The 20712-nt window shown below is 35.7% G+C and overlaps 1 protein-coding gene across 1 annotated transcript; it reads left to right on the forward strand.

The window, feature by feature from the left end:
* Positions 1-6341: 6341 nt before the first annotated feature.
* LOC138695752 (zinc finger protein 397-like) lies at positions 6342-19919 on the forward strand. The gene is made up of 6 exons (XM_069819920.1): positions 6342-6554; positions 6657-6809; positions 9584-9811; positions 13352-13582; positions 14531-14705; positions 18197-19919. Exons 1-6 carry the CDS (start codon positions 6402-6404, stop codon positions 18700-18702), a joined length of 1446 nt encoding a protein of 481 aa, XP_069676021.1. The 5' UTR covers positions 6342-6401; the 3' UTR covers positions 18703-19919.
* Positions 19920-20712: the final 793 nt, after the last annotated feature.

The raw sequence follows: 20712 nt of genomic DNA on the forward strand, positions 1-20712 counted from the left end.
TCCTTTTCAATAAAAAAGCATACTTGTGAAAAATGAGCATTAAAATTAAAACTTACAATCTTATAATATACTTCTGCAAATCTAATCTTTCAGGTAAAGCTTCCTGTAAAGCAGATTTGAATAATTTCAAGGGAAAAATTGTTCCGGGGCCAGGTGGATTTCTGACGTTTCGTCAGCCCACGCGAGTTGTGTGGATATAAAGGGAAAAGTTGAGACGGTGTCGGGTGGAGTTCCGGGGTAGCTCAGTTGGCAGAGCGCTGGTACGTTCAACCAGAGGTCCCGGGATCGATACCCGGCCCCGGAACAATTTTTCCCTTGAAATTATTCAAATCTGCTTTACAGGAAGCTTTACCTGAAAGATTAGATTTGCATAATATATACGTCACTGTGTACGTTAACAGAAAACCACAATTTCAAGTCACACAGAGTTTGTGTGCACTCGATATGGGTCTCTGGCGTTTCGTCAGTCCACGCGAGTTGTGTGAATATAAATGGAAAAGTTGAGACGGTGTCGGGTAGAGTTCCCGGATAGCTCAATTGGCAGAGCGCTGGTACGTTCAACCAGAGGTACCGGGATCGATACCCGGCCCAGGAACAATTTTTCCCTTGAAATTATTATAATACACTTATACTTCTCAGACAAATCTAAAGATTAACATGGATACAGTTTTAATAAGTTCTCTTCCCTTTATCTATTGAATCAGTGCTGGCCATCCCTGTATATAGCTCGACCAAGCGGCATATACTATCTCTTTCGTCTGTCTCTTTCCTTTCCGCTGTAAAGCGCTCAGGCTCTCCTGGGCTCTAAAGCGCGCGCTTGCTCCTATGGGCATCAGTTGACATCACTGCCCTAATATATACTATTAATCCTGCAGTGCAAGATTACGAACTGCTGTCTACCAAATTGCACTCTGCGAGCGCGTCGGGGTAAGTTACCTGGTTGAGGTTTTTTTCCTGAGTTTTCTTTCAACCCAATATGAGCAAATGCTGGGTAACTTTCGGTATTGGACCCCGGACTCATTTCACCAACATTATCACCTTCATCTCATTAAGACGCTAAATAACCTAAGATGTTGGTAAAGCGTCGTAAAATAACTTACTAAAAATAAAAATCCAACACTCGGTGCATATTTTGAGAAAACGAAATCTGATGTTTTCAATTTCTTTCCAGGTCTCTGAGTGACAGCTTTTCCCAGATTGTTTCCAGTCAGTAAGTTTCAATGGGGGAGATAATAGTGTTGAAAAGCATCATTGCTGTGGTCAAGGACAAGTGGAGATAGCTCTCGTGGCTCCCTCTTGTATATGGCATATAAATGACTTTCTTGTGGTTTGCAGGGTTATTCCAAGATATCTGAAGTTGACGGTTTACCATTCAGAGTGAGGGTCTCTTTCATTGAATTTTTTCCTGCTTTTTTAAATGTCATCTGGACTGTCTTCTCTAAGCTGATTGTGAGGTGGTTTTTCTTCACCCATTTCTGTAGTTCCATCAGGGTTGGTTGTAGCTCTTCTCTGTTTGCAGATCCCAGTACCATATGGTCTGCACAGAGCATAGATGGGCATCGTGCCTCAATTGAGAAATAATGCCTCACTGACCTTCACAGAGCTTATCGCTCTGAGTGACATCATCTTCACAGTCCCCGTTCCTCCCTCACGCAGCTCCTAGGCGTGGGCAGGTTCTATATCAGTTTCATAAGCAATATCAGTGGTGGCATAATGGCATTATCAAAGCAGTGCGTACACGTTAGAAAACTATTATTTCATGAGAAACGGGAGGAAGAGTTTTTTTTTTTTTTTTTTTTTTGCTGTTTAGAAGGGGAGAACATACGATGGTTGTTATGCTCGAAAATCCTATTAGGCATTAATAAATTTAATATACAACGACATTACTCCTTATGTCATAAAGAACATGCTGAATTAGAAGGTAAGACAAATTAAATGTTATTTTTTCGTACTATTCCGAAGAAAATTTATGATCTTAACATTTGCATAGTATACTAAATATGGCATTATACCTTAAACACGCTGCATTAAAAGGTAGCCTACGAGGAATTAAATGTTGTTTGTACGTATTATTTCCAAAAGAAATTTATAAAAAAAATATATCACTTGTGCGTAGAAAACGAAATATGATTTTCTGAAATTATTTTAGGTCGAGAACGTGCAAATCTATTAAGTAATCTTGAGAAACGCCAGAATATTCAAGAAAATAAGCGTAGCCAACGTGGTGAAATATTATTGGCTAGTTACGCAATTTCTTGCCTGTGACTTAAATCAATTCAGCGACGGAGAAACAGTAAAGAAGTTTATGATTAAAGCTGCCGAATTAATTTGCCAAATTGAATAAAAGTTTTCGAGTCTGTCACGTTAACCAAGCGCTTTCCTAATAATTCGCCACTGACCGCCTTAGCGATTACGATAAGGTGACGCAGGTCACAGCAGTTTATATTTCCCATCCTACTCTGCAGTCTGCTCTCCTAGTAAACAAACTATTTCAAATCGAGTGTCTCACGTAACAGAAAATTGTGCCCATGTATGACTAGAGATGAGCTTAAGCGATATTTTCAAGTATCTGTGACAACTGTGACTGTGACAATTAAATCTCTGTGACTTTTATCGGTGATTTTGTCACACCGATATTTTATATCGATAGGTAGCATGAATTACACCGATATTTTGTCACACCGATAAAAATTAGCAGGAAATATTGGAGAGCAGTGAAATATGAATACGATTTCTCTATACACACCACTCATCAGTGATTTATAAGGGAAAATCCAACAAAGAAATTATGTACATGTACCATTAATAAATAAATACGTACCTAACTGAACAGTAACATGTCAAAAGTTAACCTCATGTACCAAGAGGTTATATTGTAGATGTTGAACCAGTTGATCATTTTTAAATGTAGTTGGGTATGGAGAAATTGAGGTTATGTGATTATCCTAATCGTTTTAAAAATTGATCCTTTTTATTGTATATAATATAATGGATAAATTATTTTAAGTCGTGCATTAACATTATAATACTGAGTCACAGAATAAAAATTAATGAAACATAAGTATTCGGGAAAACATTGGGAAATAATTACAAAACAAAACAGTTGTTCAGACAGGATTTTACACAAGATTAAGTACTGGTAACCAATGGTGTTATTATTTAAATCGTGTAATAACTACATTATTTATAATAAGATGGAGAAACTACCGCCAGATTGCTGTTATTGTATCATGCGCACGCGCAAACCTACGACGTAGAGGAGAAAATATCAGTCACAGAGTACTGAATACGGAGAAGATTTCGATAGCGATATTTTGTCACAGATATCCCGCGTCATCAGTCACAGGTTTATCTGTGACAAAAAAATACCTGTGACAAAATATCGGTTTGTGAAATATCGGCCATCTCTATGTATGACACAGAGGTCGAGTTTTGTATCCGTCGTGTTCTGTAGGATGTTTGCGTTGTCTACTGTGACGATTTAAACAGCAAGGGACTCATAGGGTAACTCTGTAGGACCCCGTTTGTTTGTCCAGTGATGTCCGATGTTTCGACGCTATCATCAATTTGCACAAAATCGACTGTCAGCATGTTTCCTATTGATATGGCTAGTGGCTGGGTTTTCTCGATCATATCTTTGAGCTTAGTTATTAGGATTTCCCTGTTTAAAATGTCAAACGCCGTTCTGTAATCCATTAATACAGAGTGGAATTTTCCTTTCAGGTACGTAACTCAGAGTTCTTCCAGCAACGTTTGACTGCTTGTATTGTATTGTATTTATTAACATTCCATGGTATTCATACATGCTTACAGCTAGAATATGGAACAAGTCAAAAAACTTAATACTATTATAAAATCTTAATTTATAGTCACAGTCTAGATGAAATATATACAGACGAGATTTACAATATAGTCTACTAGTACAACACATAGTTTTAGTATCAATTTCATGAAGTGTTATTGAATGTCATGAATTCACCTACAGAATAGAAGGGGTGAGAAATTAGGTACGTCTTTAATTTGGCCCTAAATTAGTTATTGGCTGTAATTACTATACTTGTGTCATCTACAAATAATATGGGATGACCTACATCTTTTATAAGGGGGGCAAGATCATTTATAAACACTAGAAAAAGTAGGGGACCTAATATTGAACCTTGAGGAATTCCATTATTAATAGTTCCCCATGTCGATGTAGATTTCATAGTTGTATTGATTTCAACTTTCTGTTTCCTATCTATGAGATATGAGTGAAACCATTGTTGTGCAACACCTTTAATTCCATAATAATCTAATTTATCTAGCAGCATTTTATGATTTATACAGTCAAATGCTTTGGATAAATCACAGAAAATCCCGTGTATTGTACTCCTGCTGTGATGAAGCCGAATTGGCATTCTGGTATGGTTGTTATCGTCTCTAGTTTGGCTGTTAAAATGTTCGTAAAGATCTTGAAGAGAGTATTCTCTAGTGCAACTCTTCTGTATGAATTGGGGTCGCTCATTCCCCCTTCCTTTTGCACAGATTTGTTACTGTTGATATGCTCCAGTTATCTGGTATTGTTTCAGAGCTCAGGCAATTGTTGGACACGTTTGTCCAAATTGGTAATAATATCTCCTGTGACTCTTTTATGTGTTCCATGTAAATTTTATCTGGGCCTGATGGCTTGTTTTTCGTCTGTCCTACCATCTGCAAGATTTTTATGGTTATTTGAATGCTATCCTCCGTTGGTTGCTTTCGTGGATTTCTGGTTGCACTGAAAGCACATTTCTTGTTTTCTTGATTCAGAATAGCTCTTAAGCGCTTTTCCCAACTATTCATTGTGATTTCTTTCTGTCTCGGAGTTGTTTCCTGAGTACCAAGAAGGGATCTTTTTTGCGAACTCTGGTATTTTTCTCGCCTCAGCTTCCATGTGATCGGATTTCTTTAATTGCAGGAGCTTTTTACATTTTCTTCTGTGCTTGACATTATATCTTTATAGATCGTTGTCCGTGCCCAACGTTCTTGCCTTGTGTAGATACTAGAGTTTTCCTTCTTTTGTGGTAACATTCACTGTCAAACCACAGTTAGAATTACCTCTTCTTGATTAGCAAGGCCGCTTTTTGTAGTATACCTATCTGTGGTGAGTTTGATGGCTTCATTTGTATGCCTTTTCTGTATGAGGTGATTCGCGTTTGTTATTTTTTCGTTGTTCTTGAATTTTTCTTGGTCCAACCTTCTTGAAGTTTTTCTTTTGCTGTCTGGCTTCTTGTGGATGAGTGGAAGTCTTTGTATCATATGTCCGTTACTATTGGAATGTGCTTTCTTATAGGAGCTGCTCCTGTGGTCTATACTTGTTTTTTTTAAATATGGGACATGACAGGAGCGTTGCGATCGGAAAAACAACTGAATATCACATAGCGTGGTAGGCCTGTTGCTATGGTAACAACGGTTGAGTTGCCAAACTTACATTTCGCACGTGGCGAGAGCTTAATAGCTCTCTTGACGACATTTATTGTGCACACAATGTTAGCATTGGTACGTTTCGTCTTTGATTCTCTGTCGATTTTTGTATTGTTTTCTTACCTTCGCGTCAATTGTCAAATAATGTTTTAACGTCAGCCATCTTCACGACAATTGTTACCTTCCATCAGCTGGCAGCGTGGTAGTCCATATTGGCAACATGGTACTGTAGTTCCAAGCTCGGCCGCTAAGCTGTCATGTCCTATCTTTCAAAAAAATAAGTATAGCGTTGTGAGCTCCTTACATTCTATTTGTCCTTGAATTCCGTGTTTGCTAAGGTATTTCTTCACATTTCCTATTGTAGTGCCTGGCTTAAATTTCCCTATATAAAGCCAGGCTTTGACGGCCGCTTATATGTCATCCTCTTCTTGTTTGGTGCCATCTTCGTCTTCTTTTGTCCCCACTATTACACCGACGTCTACTGGTCCTGTAGCTGCTGTCTCCTTCACGGACTAGGCTAACTAGGCTATGTGGGTCCACTGGGTGGGTTTCCCTTCTGCTTCTCCTCCTTGTAGGTCTGCTGGTTTGACTCCCAACTATTACTGTTGGTCGGGACATGATGGTTGTATTCCTGGATAGAATGTCATTTATTTTTTCTTCTAGTAACAGTCTACTTTCTCCTGTATGTTCTCTACAGTTTCATTTTCGTGTTCTTTTTTTTCCTGAGACCTTTTTCCTTCTTTGCAATCATCGCAGAGGCAACATAGTTTTCTGTTTTTGCTTTTCAGCGTGTCCAGTTCCCTTTGGATTAATCCTGTACTAATGCTGCATGGGGATTCTTTTTGCAGGCACCGAGAATTTTAACCCTGAGCATATGTAGTTGGTATTACTGAGTAAATATAAGATGGACGTGAATGTAAACTCGAAAGCTTGAATGATTCCTTATTGGTGGCATAAATATGAGCGAAGACTTCAACATTACTTTGAATCTATCAGAAATATGCAGACTCTGTTTAAATCAAGAAGGGGAAATGTTGCCAATCTTTGATAATAAACCAGGCGTTCAAACACCACCTCTGCCTGTAAAAATAATGACTTGCGCTTCGATTAAGGTTAGATTCTTGTTCATACGATTTTGTTACAGTCGTAACAGAAATAATAATTATCTTAAAAAGAAGCTGTAATTGACCAGCAAGTGTTTTGTTTTGTTTCAGGTTGTAGCAGGTGACGGCCTACCGGAATTAATATGTCACCAGTGTGCTCTTCATGTAGAGAGTTGGTACAGATTCAAGAAACAGTGTCAAACGTCGGACAGCACTCTGAGACAGTACATTAGTAGACAGCACTCAGATTCCGAAAATGCAGATGTAAGATAATCTAATGTGACAAAATTTGTCAAAACTAACAGTATCACTGTTTCCTATACTGCACTGAACCATTTATTGTTGACAGAAGTTAAGACCACTTTTTTGAAGTTTTAAGAGTAGTTTTGTAGAATTAAGCAAAGATTTTCTGTAAACAGTACAATATTTACATACATACAGAATTCTTTTTCAATAATTAAGACGCTGTGGACAAATCAAAAAAGAAAAAGATTCGAGACCTTCATGGTGATCAATGTAGTGATCAATTAGAATTTTCAATACTAAGAAAACACTGACAACTTGATTCGTTTCAACAAATAACACAATTTAGAAAGATGCATGCTTCTTCGAGCCGACAGTATCATCTTTATAAACTTTTGTAGCTAATAATGATACCTTAAGTTACGTAACACAATTTATTCATATACAATTTTTGTACAATTTGTGCCGGTAGGCTTCGCAGAAAACTCCCTAACTCTTAATTATTGTGCAACATGCAGTATGTACAAGAAGTACAAATTTAATAGGGCCTACTTTAATTTTAAAATATCGTGAACACAATGTAAGCATCAAGTTTAAGATTTGTCATATCCATACACGTGTGTTTTTCTGGGTATAGGACAAAAATTTAATATTCACATAAGAAACGTACGTATAAAAACAATGAAGAAATAATTTAATAATTGGGCCATATTTAGAAATTAGCAGGCATCGACAATTTATAAAACAAGAGAACATCATTTATAGTTACTAAAAGTCAAAGTCTGATGTTCTCTTGTTTTTACAAATTGTCAAGGCCTGCTAATTTCTAAACATGGCCTATTTCTTCATTTTTTTTCGTTGCTGGTAACTCTATAGCATCTATTAGATGCTTTATGGTTGTGCTACCAGATGGAGTTACTTGTCAACAATGTGATGCTGAAACGTGTGTTCAAGTTACCGCCCAGCAATAGTCCTGACGTATTTTTATATTTGTGATGATTGGTTAATTAATATTAACCCGGCACACTCACAATCATACAAATTTCCAGACTCTAGACACCCAGGGAATTCCTCTTCTTCAAGAAAAATTCACCGAGAGCTGAGTCCGGGAATCGAACCCGGGACCTCCTGATCTGGAAGCCAGCATCCTGACCAACAGACCACGGAGGCAGTCTAATGATATAGCTCTTTGTCCTTAATGCTCCCCCCCTCCCAAATAAAAAAAAAACACGGTGTAGGCTATATGAGAAAATTACATTAGGTCTATTCATAACAAAATACAAAATTAAATTTCCATCCATTTTATATGGACTTCTTTCTTCTCTTTATTCCACTGAGTGACTTTGCACTAACACATTGCTTCAAGGCATTGTCATCAAGGTTCGAATCACCAGAAACATTTGTAATGATATGTAACTTATACACATATCAACATCATTCCATTTTGAGACATTGTTCAGAAAGATTTTTTTTTTCTGCAACAAAACGAGACTTAAAAGGCATTCGAACAAGATCTGTTGGAACAACAGAACAGAAAATCTAAAAACAGGGCTGTACCGTTCAAAACTGGACTTCTGGTCACATTAGTTTAACTTAGATGTGTTAAAATTTGATAAATATAACAAACTTCATCTGAATTAGAATCTTGTCGATTTATTAGTGAGATTAACTAAGAAATCTAGATAAGAGTTTCAGTGGCCTTTGCAATGTCTGATCATCTTCCTAGATAGTAGTATTACTATGAAATTTCTTCAATTGTTTAATGGAGAATCAGTCAGTCAGAGCTGTCTGTCTTTGCTTAACATATACCCAGCGAATAGGGATTATAAAGAATGGGCACTGAGCGAATTTTCCTGTGTTTTGTTTCTCTGTGCGCCAGCGTTTAGTTCTACTTTCAAGCACTAGAGGTTAGTGTAATCGAGCATAGGCTAAGATAATAATTGAGAATAGAGTTGAGACACAGGATTCAAACATCGCCTACCTTATTGCATAATCCAGTAACGCTTTGCTTCAAATAAATTCAAGTTAACAGCTTTTCCTTATTTCTCAGTCACGAACTAGTTGTAATAATAATATTTTATATTTCAGATATATAATAAATTATATTATAAAATAATATAATACACTATAAAATCATGTATCAAATTGGTTTAATATTTGTATATAATATAATATAGGTATATGGTTTTACTTCTCGTAAGAGTTTTGTTTTTCCATTTTCAGCGCTATCAAATCATTACATATTTTAATTGTTGTTGGGGTCAACGTCTCAACTCTCATTATAAAGGAACTCTAGAGTCTAGACATAACAGTTAATGACGGATTTATTATTTTATGGATCTAATTTATTTTATTTGAGTACATAATGTACCTAGATGTATTAATTATATGTGTTATATTTCCGCTGTGTTAACTGCTAGCTGGTGTGATGTCAGTGCCAACTCTAGGGAGAAAGCAGAATCTCACGCTCTAGCTGGCTTGAAAGTCATTGAAATCAGTCCGGCTACATCAAAGATACCGACGCGAAGTGTCCATTCTTTATAATCCCTATTCGCTGATATACCTAACTAAGCATTCAGTCTTTTAGCAAAAATTGAACATGTCACACAACTCTTCCATGGGTCACAGGTTTCTGACAATCATGTTACTTATTCATCCACTAACAACATAGTCCTGGTACTATACGAGACTCGTCATATTTTCTTAAAACATTACAGGTTGTAAGTCATAGGTATGATGTAACCACTAAGCGATCAAGATTTTTCATATTCTCATACAGATTCATTTCTCTCTAGACGGACGATCTCAAACCACCTTCGCCCATCTTTGACGAGATGAAACCATCATCTCCCAATATTGAAGATCCTCCACCGAGGAGGAGACTAAAAATGAAGAGCAAAAGAATTGCAACGATGACAGCACGAAGACGAGCAATTGCAGCAGCTAAAGAAGCAGCAGCTGCAGCTAGGAAGAGACATGTCAAGTCAGGAACATGCGACACTAATTCGTCTGAACATGTGGAGGTTAGTCACTCAAAACCAAATGGAAACAGTAGTTTAGGATGCCCAAAATTGAGATGGAGAGATACGTTAACACAGCATTAATGAAGGACACAACAAGCCGTGGGCTTAATGTGAAAGGAAGAAGAAAAAGAAATACGAGCTGTTAATAAAGTAAACTTGCCATGAGTTACATTACCATTTGTAGTTCGATTTAGGGCCTAGAATTGTTTTAGAATTTCAAAATATTTAATTCTTCTTATGTTAATCATTCACCACACTCCTCAATATTATCCATTCCCTCCCACCGAACATCCTCATATTCATCTTCTTTCACTGTGGCTGTTCCTCGGCTTTGGAATTCCCTACCGAGTAATGTCAGGGACTGTCAGACATCAAACCAATTTAAGAATAGGCTAACGAAATATTTTTCTAACAATTCTTGTTAACAATAATAGCTGTTTCAGGTTTCTCAATGTTTAATGGTTATATATATCACAGATAAATATCTAAATTATCCCATTATTATTATTATTATTATTATTATTATTATTATTATTATAACTATTTTTTACCAATGTTTATTATTGTCACACTAACATTACTTATCCATCTTTCATTATTTACTTTCATGTTGTTTTATGGTCTAGATATTAATTTAATAACTATGTAAGCAATTGTATTCTATTAGAATTAGAGTCAGGCTGGGCGGAAGAGAAGGCCTACTGGCCTTAGCTCTGCCAGATTAAATAAATAAATTATTACTATTATTAATGTAACCGATAGTTTATATTATGTGATAGCAATACAGTAAGACCCCGATTATGCATTCTAACAAAGGAACTTGGGTAAATGGCTAACTAAAATAAATTCTTAATTCATATTATACATTATTTTTCTATATTAACTGCACAATGTAGTATTCTGAAGTTAAATTCTAGATATCCAGGCTCCTAGTAAATCTTTTATCGAGTTTTCCTTCAGGGCCTGTTTGATTATACTCCTACAGATGCTGCCAGCACATAACATTGGATGGTACGCACGTCAAGCTTGGCCACTAAGTTTGCTAGTTCAGTGCTGTACCCTGGGATCCAAATGAGCTTTGCTTTATTCCTTGTGGATAAGGTTTCCAGGGTAGTTCTAGTCTTACTTACTGGCTTTTAAGGAACCCGGATGTCCATTGCCGCCCTCACATAACCCCGCCATTGGTCCCTATCCTGAGCAAGATCAATCCATTCTCTATCATCATATCCCACCTCCCTCAAATCCATTTTAATATTATCTTCCCATCTACGTCTCGGTCTCCCCAAAGGTCTTTTTCCCTCCGGCCACCCAACTAACACTCTATATGCATTTCTGGATTCGTCCATACGTGCTACATGTCCTGCCCATCTCAAACGTCTGGATTTAATGTTCCTAATTATGTCAGGTGAAGAATACAATGCGTGCAGCTCTGTGTTGTGTAACTTTCTCCATTCTCCTGTAACTTCATCACTTTTAGCCCCAAATATTTTCCTAAGCACCTTATTCTCAAACACTCTTAACCTATGTTCCTATCTCACTACTTAATAATAATAATAATAATAATAATAATAATAATAATAATAATAATAATAATAATAGTAATAGTAGTAGTAGTAATAATAATAATAATAATAATAATAATAATAATAATAACAACAACAACAACAACAATAATGTCGGTCAGTTTTCAATACCAATTCCAACTATTCCACATGTCAAACCTCCTGCTTACTCTTTCATCAAGAAGTCTGTCACTTTTCCCCGCACTTTACTTTGCTTAGTTTCATTTTTATGTTTTCCCCATTGTTCTGCTGGCAAGAATGTGAGGAAAGAAAATATAATGTGGTAAGAAGCTTAACTCTCTGTATAATGGTACAACCTATTGCACACTGTATTGTTGAACTCTAGTCTCGTTACTTTGAGATAGAGCTGCATTGCTTTCAAAAAAAAAATATATATATACATATATATATATATATATATATATATATAATTGAATAATAAGTAAAAAAAATCGGATAAACCACTAATCTATTATTCAAATGAAAGATAATCGGGATTCTGCTGTATTTCTTTTGTCTCTTCATTACATGAATATCTTATCTTCGGCATCACGGCTTTTTAATGTAGCCTTAGCCTTCCTTACAACAGCCGACCATATTTATAGCATTAAGGCCCACTTGTAAGATGGCAGAATAAATCTTGGAATAGTTATTCATGGAATAGCCTAACTATAGAATAAATGGAGTATCGTGTTGTATGACGTTCGTTTATTCCAAGGTTATCTATTCCATAGTTAGCCGAATTGGAACAGAGGTTGGCAATATTTTAGATGGTGTTTTGTTTATAAAGTACATTCAGAATACCAGTAATTGTTGAAATTTATTTTCTGAACATATCATTATTTTGTGTACAGATTTTATTATAAACAAATGCATGAAGGATGATGATGATGATGATGATGATGAGTAAATAAAAATAAATTAGAAGTCAAAATTATTAGATAGAAGGTACACTTAAGCTAGTTGTGATAGTGAATGACTGTAAGAACGTGCTAGAAAACAAAAACTAATGTCATAACATAGCTATCTGGTAGGATGGAAGAGAAGGCCTTATGGCCTTAATCCTTTCAGATTAAATAAATTATTATTATTAATTATTATTATAACTTTTAAACAAAGGACAAGAGCATGGGAGTCTATAGCTAGGTTATAATAATGCAGAATGTAATACCTACTGGTATTATAATATTGTCCCATGAATTTGCTTAAATTTAATTTTAATTATTTAAAAAAAAAAACTACAATTTCTTCATTATTATGAAAATGTGAACTATTTTTACTTGTCTGTCATATGTTCAAATAGCCACTGACCCATCCCAGCCCGCTAAAAAGCAGTGTCCATTTTTAGACTGAATCTTGCCAGAAATTCTTCATTGTTATACTTATTTAATAGATAAAGTCTACCTTATTTTCTTTGTTTCCAAATTCTCAAAAATACATTACATGTAATTCATCATCACTATCAGAGATTCATGTCTAATGCTGCTGCCATTTTATATTTTATTCTCTAGATAGAAATTTGACAACTACTGAAAGCATGGAATAGCCTATTCGGAAGTTATCCTCCGAATAATGCACTATTCCAAGTTGGCACAACACATTTCTCGCATAACCATGGAATTAATTTTAACAGGACTTTATTCCGTGTTCGTACAACTGGGCCTAAGGAAAATAAATGTTTAATTCATGGGAAAGAATTAAATTAAATCTGACACATTTTAAGCATGAATTTTCAAACACTTTTGAAAAGTTTGCGCAGTTTAATTGTATTCATATTTGTTATGAACTTTTTACAGTACAATTATTGACAGTAGGTTCAAATTCTTGTGGATGATAGTTGTAGATGAACATAATTTTGGACAAGTTTACCTACATTCTTGTGTTTTCCCTAGTCATATCTCTGTTTCTGCATAATTAACTATCAGCCTATCCTAGCTACATATATTTGTACAATGCACTTTGAATGTTATCTTTGCAGGAAGTTCCTGTATATCCAGATCTCCCGTGTGATATAAAAATGGAAGATGGAAATAGCATAAAAGTTGAAGAACACAATAATTCGGAAGTTGAAAATAATCTAGATTCCCTACCTCCCATTGCTGTTAGCAAAGGCTTCCCTTGTCATGTCTGTCAAAGATCTTTTTCCAGTAAATCTTACCTCCGAGACCACCAAGCCGTACATTCAGGAGAACGCAGCTTCTCATGCTCGGTAAGTGTAGACAACAAAGAAATGTGTGACAGCATGAATCTACCCTTCATGTGGTGCTTTAATTATTAATTTCTGCAATCATGAAATGCCAGCCATGGTGTATGCTGAAGCTAAAGTGCCCAATTTAACATTGCATGGGGGCTATGCGTATGGGTTCAAATCTCATGTAGGTCATGGATGTTTGTCTGACATCATAGGAACCACATTCTTTATTCGTCTAAAGCCAGAGGAAAAAAAGTTAAAATATGGGACGAGTTTAATGTGGATACGTACTGCTTGGGATACAAAAAACCCTTACTTACTTACTGGCTTTTAAGGAACCCGGAGGTTCATTACCGCCCTCACATAAGCCCACCATTGGTCCCTATCCTGAGCAAGATTAATCCAGTCTCTATCATCATATCCCACCTCCCTCAAATCCATTTTAATATTATCTTCCCATCTACGTCTCGGCCTCCCCAAAGGTCTTTTTAAGTATCAGTAACTATCAAAATAAATTGTGGCATTTGTACCTGTACTTTGGATATTTTGGTCCTAAAGTTTCAGAGTTAATTTAAACTCAGTTTTTGCTTCCTTTGTAAAATTTTCTTTTTGGCGGTTAGCAGGTTTACACTGTAAGCTGACGTTATACTGTTTATCTTAAAGTTGTAATAATATATTACTTTGAGAAATTAATAGAATTATTTTAACAAATGAGACTTGATTTATCTGTGTGTAACTTGAGAAAGAAAAAAATCTATAAATATAATGTGTAATTTTTGTATTTTTGTGGCATTGTCCATGTAAACAAAACATTTTCAAATTTCTTACGTTCAGCCATAACTATCTGCAGTGTCTGATAACTTTAGAAATAATTTGTGTGTTTTATATTGTCTACACTTCATCTGACTTGTGCATATGTTATTGATATTACATTAAAGCCTTTGGAACTTTCCTCCATGGCACCAGGAATGTGGCAAGGCATTCTATAGTGACCGCAAGTTGGCATTACATGTTAAAACACACTCAGCAGAGCGACCATGCCTGTGTTCTGTTTGTGGCAAGGCATTCCGCGAGAAGAGTGACCTCAAAAAACACTTCAGACTGCATTCGGACGAGTCACCGTTCCTCTGCAATGTTTGCGGTAGGTAACAATTCCTCTTATAAAAGTAACATGTGTTGCATGCTATTCTATACTGTCCTAGTGGACTCCTCACATTATACCGACACCATCTCACTAAAGTCTCTGTGCTTTTCTCTATATTATGGTTGAGGGTAAACCTCTGTAACGAATTCGGAAAACCCTACACATGTGTACTAGTTTATAGTTATAACTTAAAAGGGCTGAATGCAGAACTTAAAAATAAAAGAGGTCTTTTTATATATACATAGTCTGCCACTTTAAGTTACTTTTATCTCAAATTCTCAGGCTTTCTTCACATTGTCATCTTTCCTCCACTCAAATAAGAACAGCTTCAGTAGCTTCTTTCACTCCTGCGTATCACTAGAACTTATACAAAGTGAGGTAGTAAGAGCCATTACTGTTCGCCTAACAAATAAAGATATCTGGTGAGGGTTTTCAGCGGTTTGAGGGTGTGAGGCATGTGTTATAGAAAGCAGTAGAGGGAAAAGAAATTCGAGTAGCAGGAGATGATACTTTAAGGGCGTCAGTGCTGCTGCTATAGGGCTCAAGAATGAATGGGCAGACCTTAGTAGCCAAAATTGCCTACACATATCCTATTACAAGCTTTTACATGTTTTATCATGGACTACCAATATCTTGATATCTAAAATGTGCCAGATGTCTGCTATATCTGTTGATATTCTTGTTTAACATACACCCAACATCATACACTCAAGTACTTTGTTGTTAACAAGTTTTGGAGATATGTAAATTCTAGTAAACATTTATTACAGCACATATACTAAAGTATTATCGATTAAAGCAATCTTATTATTACAGTATAACACGAAAAACTTCAGTTGTAGTGAATTTTATGATATATTTTGAAAAATAAGGACCTGCTGGGATGTCAGAAAAATGTGATTGGTACCGTATGCTTAATCATATAAAAAATACTCTTTTTTAATATTTGTAGGTAGACTATTAATTATCTCTCCCAAGGTATCCAACATCATTCCCGAAAATTTGTCCCAATTTCACTTGTGGCAACCCTACAGAACATAAAAATCTAACCTACAATTACGTCATGCACACAACTTGTGAATAAACAGTTTGCATTCATGGTTGTGGTTATGTAACACAGGGACGAAAAGTAACAAAATGCACGTTAAATACCGGTATACAAGAGATGAATTTCTAATTGCAAAAACTTAAATCTTTTACACTATTCTATTTCAGCAAATTACTGTATAATTCTAGATGGGAAGAGAAGGTTAAAGCTATGACTGAGATGGGATTATACATGTTGAGTATTCAGACCGATATGGAGCTACGAAAAGTACAATTAATTTTTTTTTCTCCAATGCCATCAGGTTGTCATTTGACATTTCTGGAGTACAATTAAAATATCACAAGGGATCATATCGAATAACAAAATAATTTTTAATTTTATTATGCAAGCAGTGTTTTTACTATGTAAGTAGACTAGATTAAATAAAGACTACCTATACAGTAAGAGTATAAGTAATGGATTTAATATTGGGGGGAAAAAAAAGTTAAAGTTAATGATTTCAAATATAAGGGTTCACTACTATTATTTTGTGGTGATGGGAGATTATATAAATTAGTTAGAAAAGTAATGGTATTAGATTGGTAAATGAAAAATTAATAGTACAGTGAAACTCCCTTAACGGACACTTCCCAATAGCGGACTCCTCTCAATAGCAGACATTTTAAAATTCCCCTGCAAAATAACATTGGCCTTTATGATAAAATTCTTCCAAATAGCAGACATCCTCAATAACGGACGTGGACATTGAAATGTATCTTCCAACAACAATTGAAACTTCCAAATAACGGACAGCATGAAAGAAAAATAAGAACAAGACGGTTGTAAATTAAACGGAATTCTTTGCAACAATCATTATCGTGCATTTGAACATTCTTGTACTTTATTGAAGGTAAGCAGCACAGTTGTTATAATCTTTTCGCTGTAAGAAAAATCCTAATATAAACAATAGCACGTGACTGAAGTGAGGCTTCATTGGCCGCTGTTTGGCGCCATAGATTCTCAGTACGTGTTCCCGCCTACTGTTGTACATTCTGTTCCATGTTAAACATTTCCCGTTACTCGTCAAGTAGGCCTAACCTCACTACTATGCATTCTTTTGCTTAGGAATCATTTACTTTAAAATTACTGTCATTAAAACTCACATAATTTATTATATACATTTAAGACTATTCGTTTTTCTCCACTTTTCAGAAGGTTTCCACTCTTATGTTTAATAATCACACACACCGAGGATGCAGAAGCCTTCACGTGCTTACTTGAACAGCTACGAGCTCAAGTGATGCCAGCTTGTTACAAGAACAGACTACCTCAGTATTACTGTTGGTATTTATCCGCGTTCATAGTACATAACAAAATATAAAATTAGCTTTTCTTTTACATAGCTTTTTACGTATGAGTGAAGTTGTATGTTTCATTGTATTTAACAACTAGAATTTAATTTTTTATTTTCAAATAATACAAGATTATGGTTTCCAAATACGGACTATATTTTCCTGCGTTGTGTGAGTGTTTCGACTGTGAGCCAATCACGGATATGACAGTCATGTGCTTGTGTTTACATTAGGATTTTTCTTACAGCGAAAACAGTATAGTTGTGATACTGTATGTGAGCAGTCCGTACTTTCTTAGTTTGTCAAGTTGAGTGTTCGGAAGTACAGTCACATTAAAAATGTCACAAAAACGTAAAAGTTTGTCACTAAAAGAGAAAGTGGATATTGTAAAGCATAGAGAGAAGGAGAAATTAAGTGTTTGTGAGCTGGCCACAAAGTTCAATGTGGGAAAAACTCAGGTTAGTGAAATTTTGAAAAACAAGGATGTTATTTTAAAATCATACACTAAGAATGCAAATGAGAACACAAAAAGAGCTTTTCCTAAAACTGAGAGGCTTGCCATTGACAATTTAACACATGAATGGTTCTGCTGTGCTAGAGCAAGTAAGATGTCTTTATCTGGGATTTCTCTCTGGATGAATACTGTAAACAATCTCACTGTCTACTGTACTGTACTGTAAAATATAGTGTTGAATATGTATGAGGAATTTTAATGTACTGTATACAGTACATACTAACGATTTTCTAAATAGCGGACACTTCTCAATAACGGACATTTAATTTTTCCCTGGCGGTGTCTGCTATTGGGAAGTTCCACTGTACTATATTTTAATCTAGAAAATGTTAAACAGAAAAGTGTGAGTTACATATATGTTGTCATACTCATTGTTAAGTTGCAATCATTTTAATGTGAGTGATTAAGAACTGGACTGCTTCTAATACGCCGTGATGTGCGTACAGAATGATGAAGTAATAAATAAATAAATAAATTTCAGAAAATACAGTTCCAATCCATTGACTTCTTTAGAACTAAGAATGATTCTGTGCTTTTTTTTGAGATGAAGATTTATCTGTATGGAAAATTCTTACAACTGTTTTTCTTTCTGCAGGTAAGACTTTTAAGACGAAGTTTTATCTGACCCGTCACTTAATGATTCACTCAGGAGAGAAGAGACACACGTGTGCCGAATGTGGGAAGGCTTTCACATGGAAGGACACCCTCATGGCACATGCCAAGGTCCATGCTCACGAACGTCCTCTGGCGTGTAGTGTTTGTTCCAAAGGCTTCAAGAGAAAGGAAGATCTAGTAAGACATATGCGGATTCACACAGGGGAAAAGCCTTTTGTTTGTTTGTACTGTGAACGCCGTTTCTCCGACAAATGGAACCTAACACAACATGTACGTTTGCATACGGGTCAGAAACCTTACGTGTGCTCGTTCTGCAACCAGGCCTTCACTCACAACGTGACTCTTAGGAACCACGTGAAGCAGCAGCACTCTACAGAGTCTGTTGTGACGGGCGTGACTTGTATTCAAGAAATACCCGGTTCAGATCTTGTGCAAGACAATGGTTATTCACAGTCCCTCCAGACAAATGCCGGTGTAGTACCTTAAAAGAAGTCATAACCTTTCAAATTCACATCAGTTTGTATCACATGTCTTCATTGTTATCAAAGTCCGGATTTATATGCAAAATGCTATTGTACATAATATTTTGAAACGTAACAAAGTGACATTCTTCGATAATATGCATTTGTCGACTATTTTATATACATTTTATTGTGCATATAATTCTATATTTCGATGGAAAAATATCTTGCATGCATATTTTTCTTTTTCTGCAAGAAAACGCATACCATTACTTTTTTAGGTGCATGTTTCAATACCGGTACTTAATGCTTACATATAGTGGCAGCCCTATTCTTTTCCATTTTTATAATGTTTGGGTACCAGTACCGTCAAAATTCTGCGACATAGAACACACACTTTCGTGTATTATCGCTGCGCTCTCATGGTTAACATTCGGCAGATCTTTGAGCGGCCTCGTGCATAACATTCAGCAGGTCTTTGAAATTTAATTGCATTATTGTTTTCAATTTCTTATGTCGCCACTCCAGTCACTCGCATCAATTTCAATATTGCAACCAACAAGCTGCTTCCATTATAAAATGACACCTACTTGTCTAATCCACGTGGACTAAAACCGAGGTAGCAATGTCTTGTGCTGAGGACGAACATTAAGGTATGTGATTAAAAATTATTATCATTGACTGAAGATCTCCTTCACGGTCAGCCATGAACAGAGCTTCAATGCTGGTGCACTCAAGAGCATGTTTCTTCTTCATCGAAGATATTAGAATGCAATTCTGCATGCCGAACACCCCAGCATACGAGAAAGCCCTTGAAGTACTCAGAGGAAAGAAGAATGCTACCTGGAGCGAGTTCTACATAAGAGACGCCATGACAACCAGAGACTGGGCAAACACAAACTACGAACTGAGACACATAGTGACCCGTTATGCAGTACATGGTTTCCACCATAATGTGCCACCAAGAGATACCACGAACCCAACGACGAATGTGTGTGTGAACTGTGTCAGAAGCCGTGTGGACGATATCATGTTGAAAACTGCCGTGAAAGAAAAACCTCGCTCACAAACTTCTACAAAGACTAAGCTACAAATCCTATACACATTGTGCGCATTTCATTTCATTCATCAAAAATTATTATTAAAGAGTTATTATTAAGAGTTAAGAATGTCAACATACTCGTATATGAAATTATAATAATAATAATAATAATAATAATAATAATAATAATAATAATAATAATGATAATAGCCATTTAACAATATAACAAACTAGTGCTTATTCTTATCCAGGAAGTAGACGTGACAACATGACGCTTAGAGTGAAACCTACAGAGCAACAATCGGTCGGCAAAATTATGTTTTAAAAGCACACCGCACGTTATTGTATGATGCCGACATGTTAAGCATGAGGCCGCGGCGATAATATGAACTGTTCATCAGTAACATAACTAGAAATTTCACCCAGGAAAATCACAGAATGACTTTCATAACATACGAAACAGTAGAGAATATAAATTAATTAGTACCATATGATGTCTGCTATATTACATTTTATTAAATCGTTGTGCATATTTTTATGCATGTTTTCAGTACTGGTACATATTTTTGTATATATATCCGGGCTCTTGTTATCTTCATGCTCATCTTGGTCACAACTACATGACTCAAAAGACGCTTAGAATAGACTATGCATGATATTAAATAGTATGCAGTGTTTGGAGTTTAGAAAATACCATTGGATACATAGGCGTCTTCTTAGCAATATAATCATAAAAATAAGTTATTTATATATTTTCTAATGTATTAGATTGATGCATAAGTTCGTAGCGTTTTTTCGTCATCATAACACTGCGTTGTTAGGAGATTGTTTATCGTTTGTCATTTGTTATTTGGAATGCTAAATACGCCTGGAATTTTGCGAATTTGAAGAAAGTTTGTACTATTTGTGGACTAAAGAAGATGAAGTGTCAAATGGGAAAAAAACTTCCGACATATTTTTCTGTTTAAGTTTAATAGATCAGTAAAGAAGCAG

This window comes from Periplaneta americana, chromosome 3 (assembly GCF_040183065.1).
Source record: "Periplaneta americana isolate PAMFEO1 chromosome 3, P.americana_PAMFEO1_priV1, whole genome shotgun sequence".
Lineage (NCBI taxonomy): Eukaryota > Metazoa > Arthropoda > Insecta > Blattodea > Blattidae > Periplaneta > Periplaneta americana.

Coding starts and splice junctions, on each gene's coding strand:
- LOC138695752 (XM_069819920.1), top strand. CDS start 6,402: ATGAGCGAAGACTTCAACATTACTTTGAATCTATCAGAAATATGCAGA. Junction 6,555..6,656: donor TGACTTGCGCTTCGATTAAG/GTTAGATTCTTG, acceptor GTTTTGTTTCAG/GTTGTAGCAGGTGACGGCCT. Junction 14,706..18,196: donor GTTCCTCTGCAATGTTTGCG/GTAGGTAACAAT, acceptor TTCTTTCTGCAG/GTAAGACTTTTAAGACGAAG.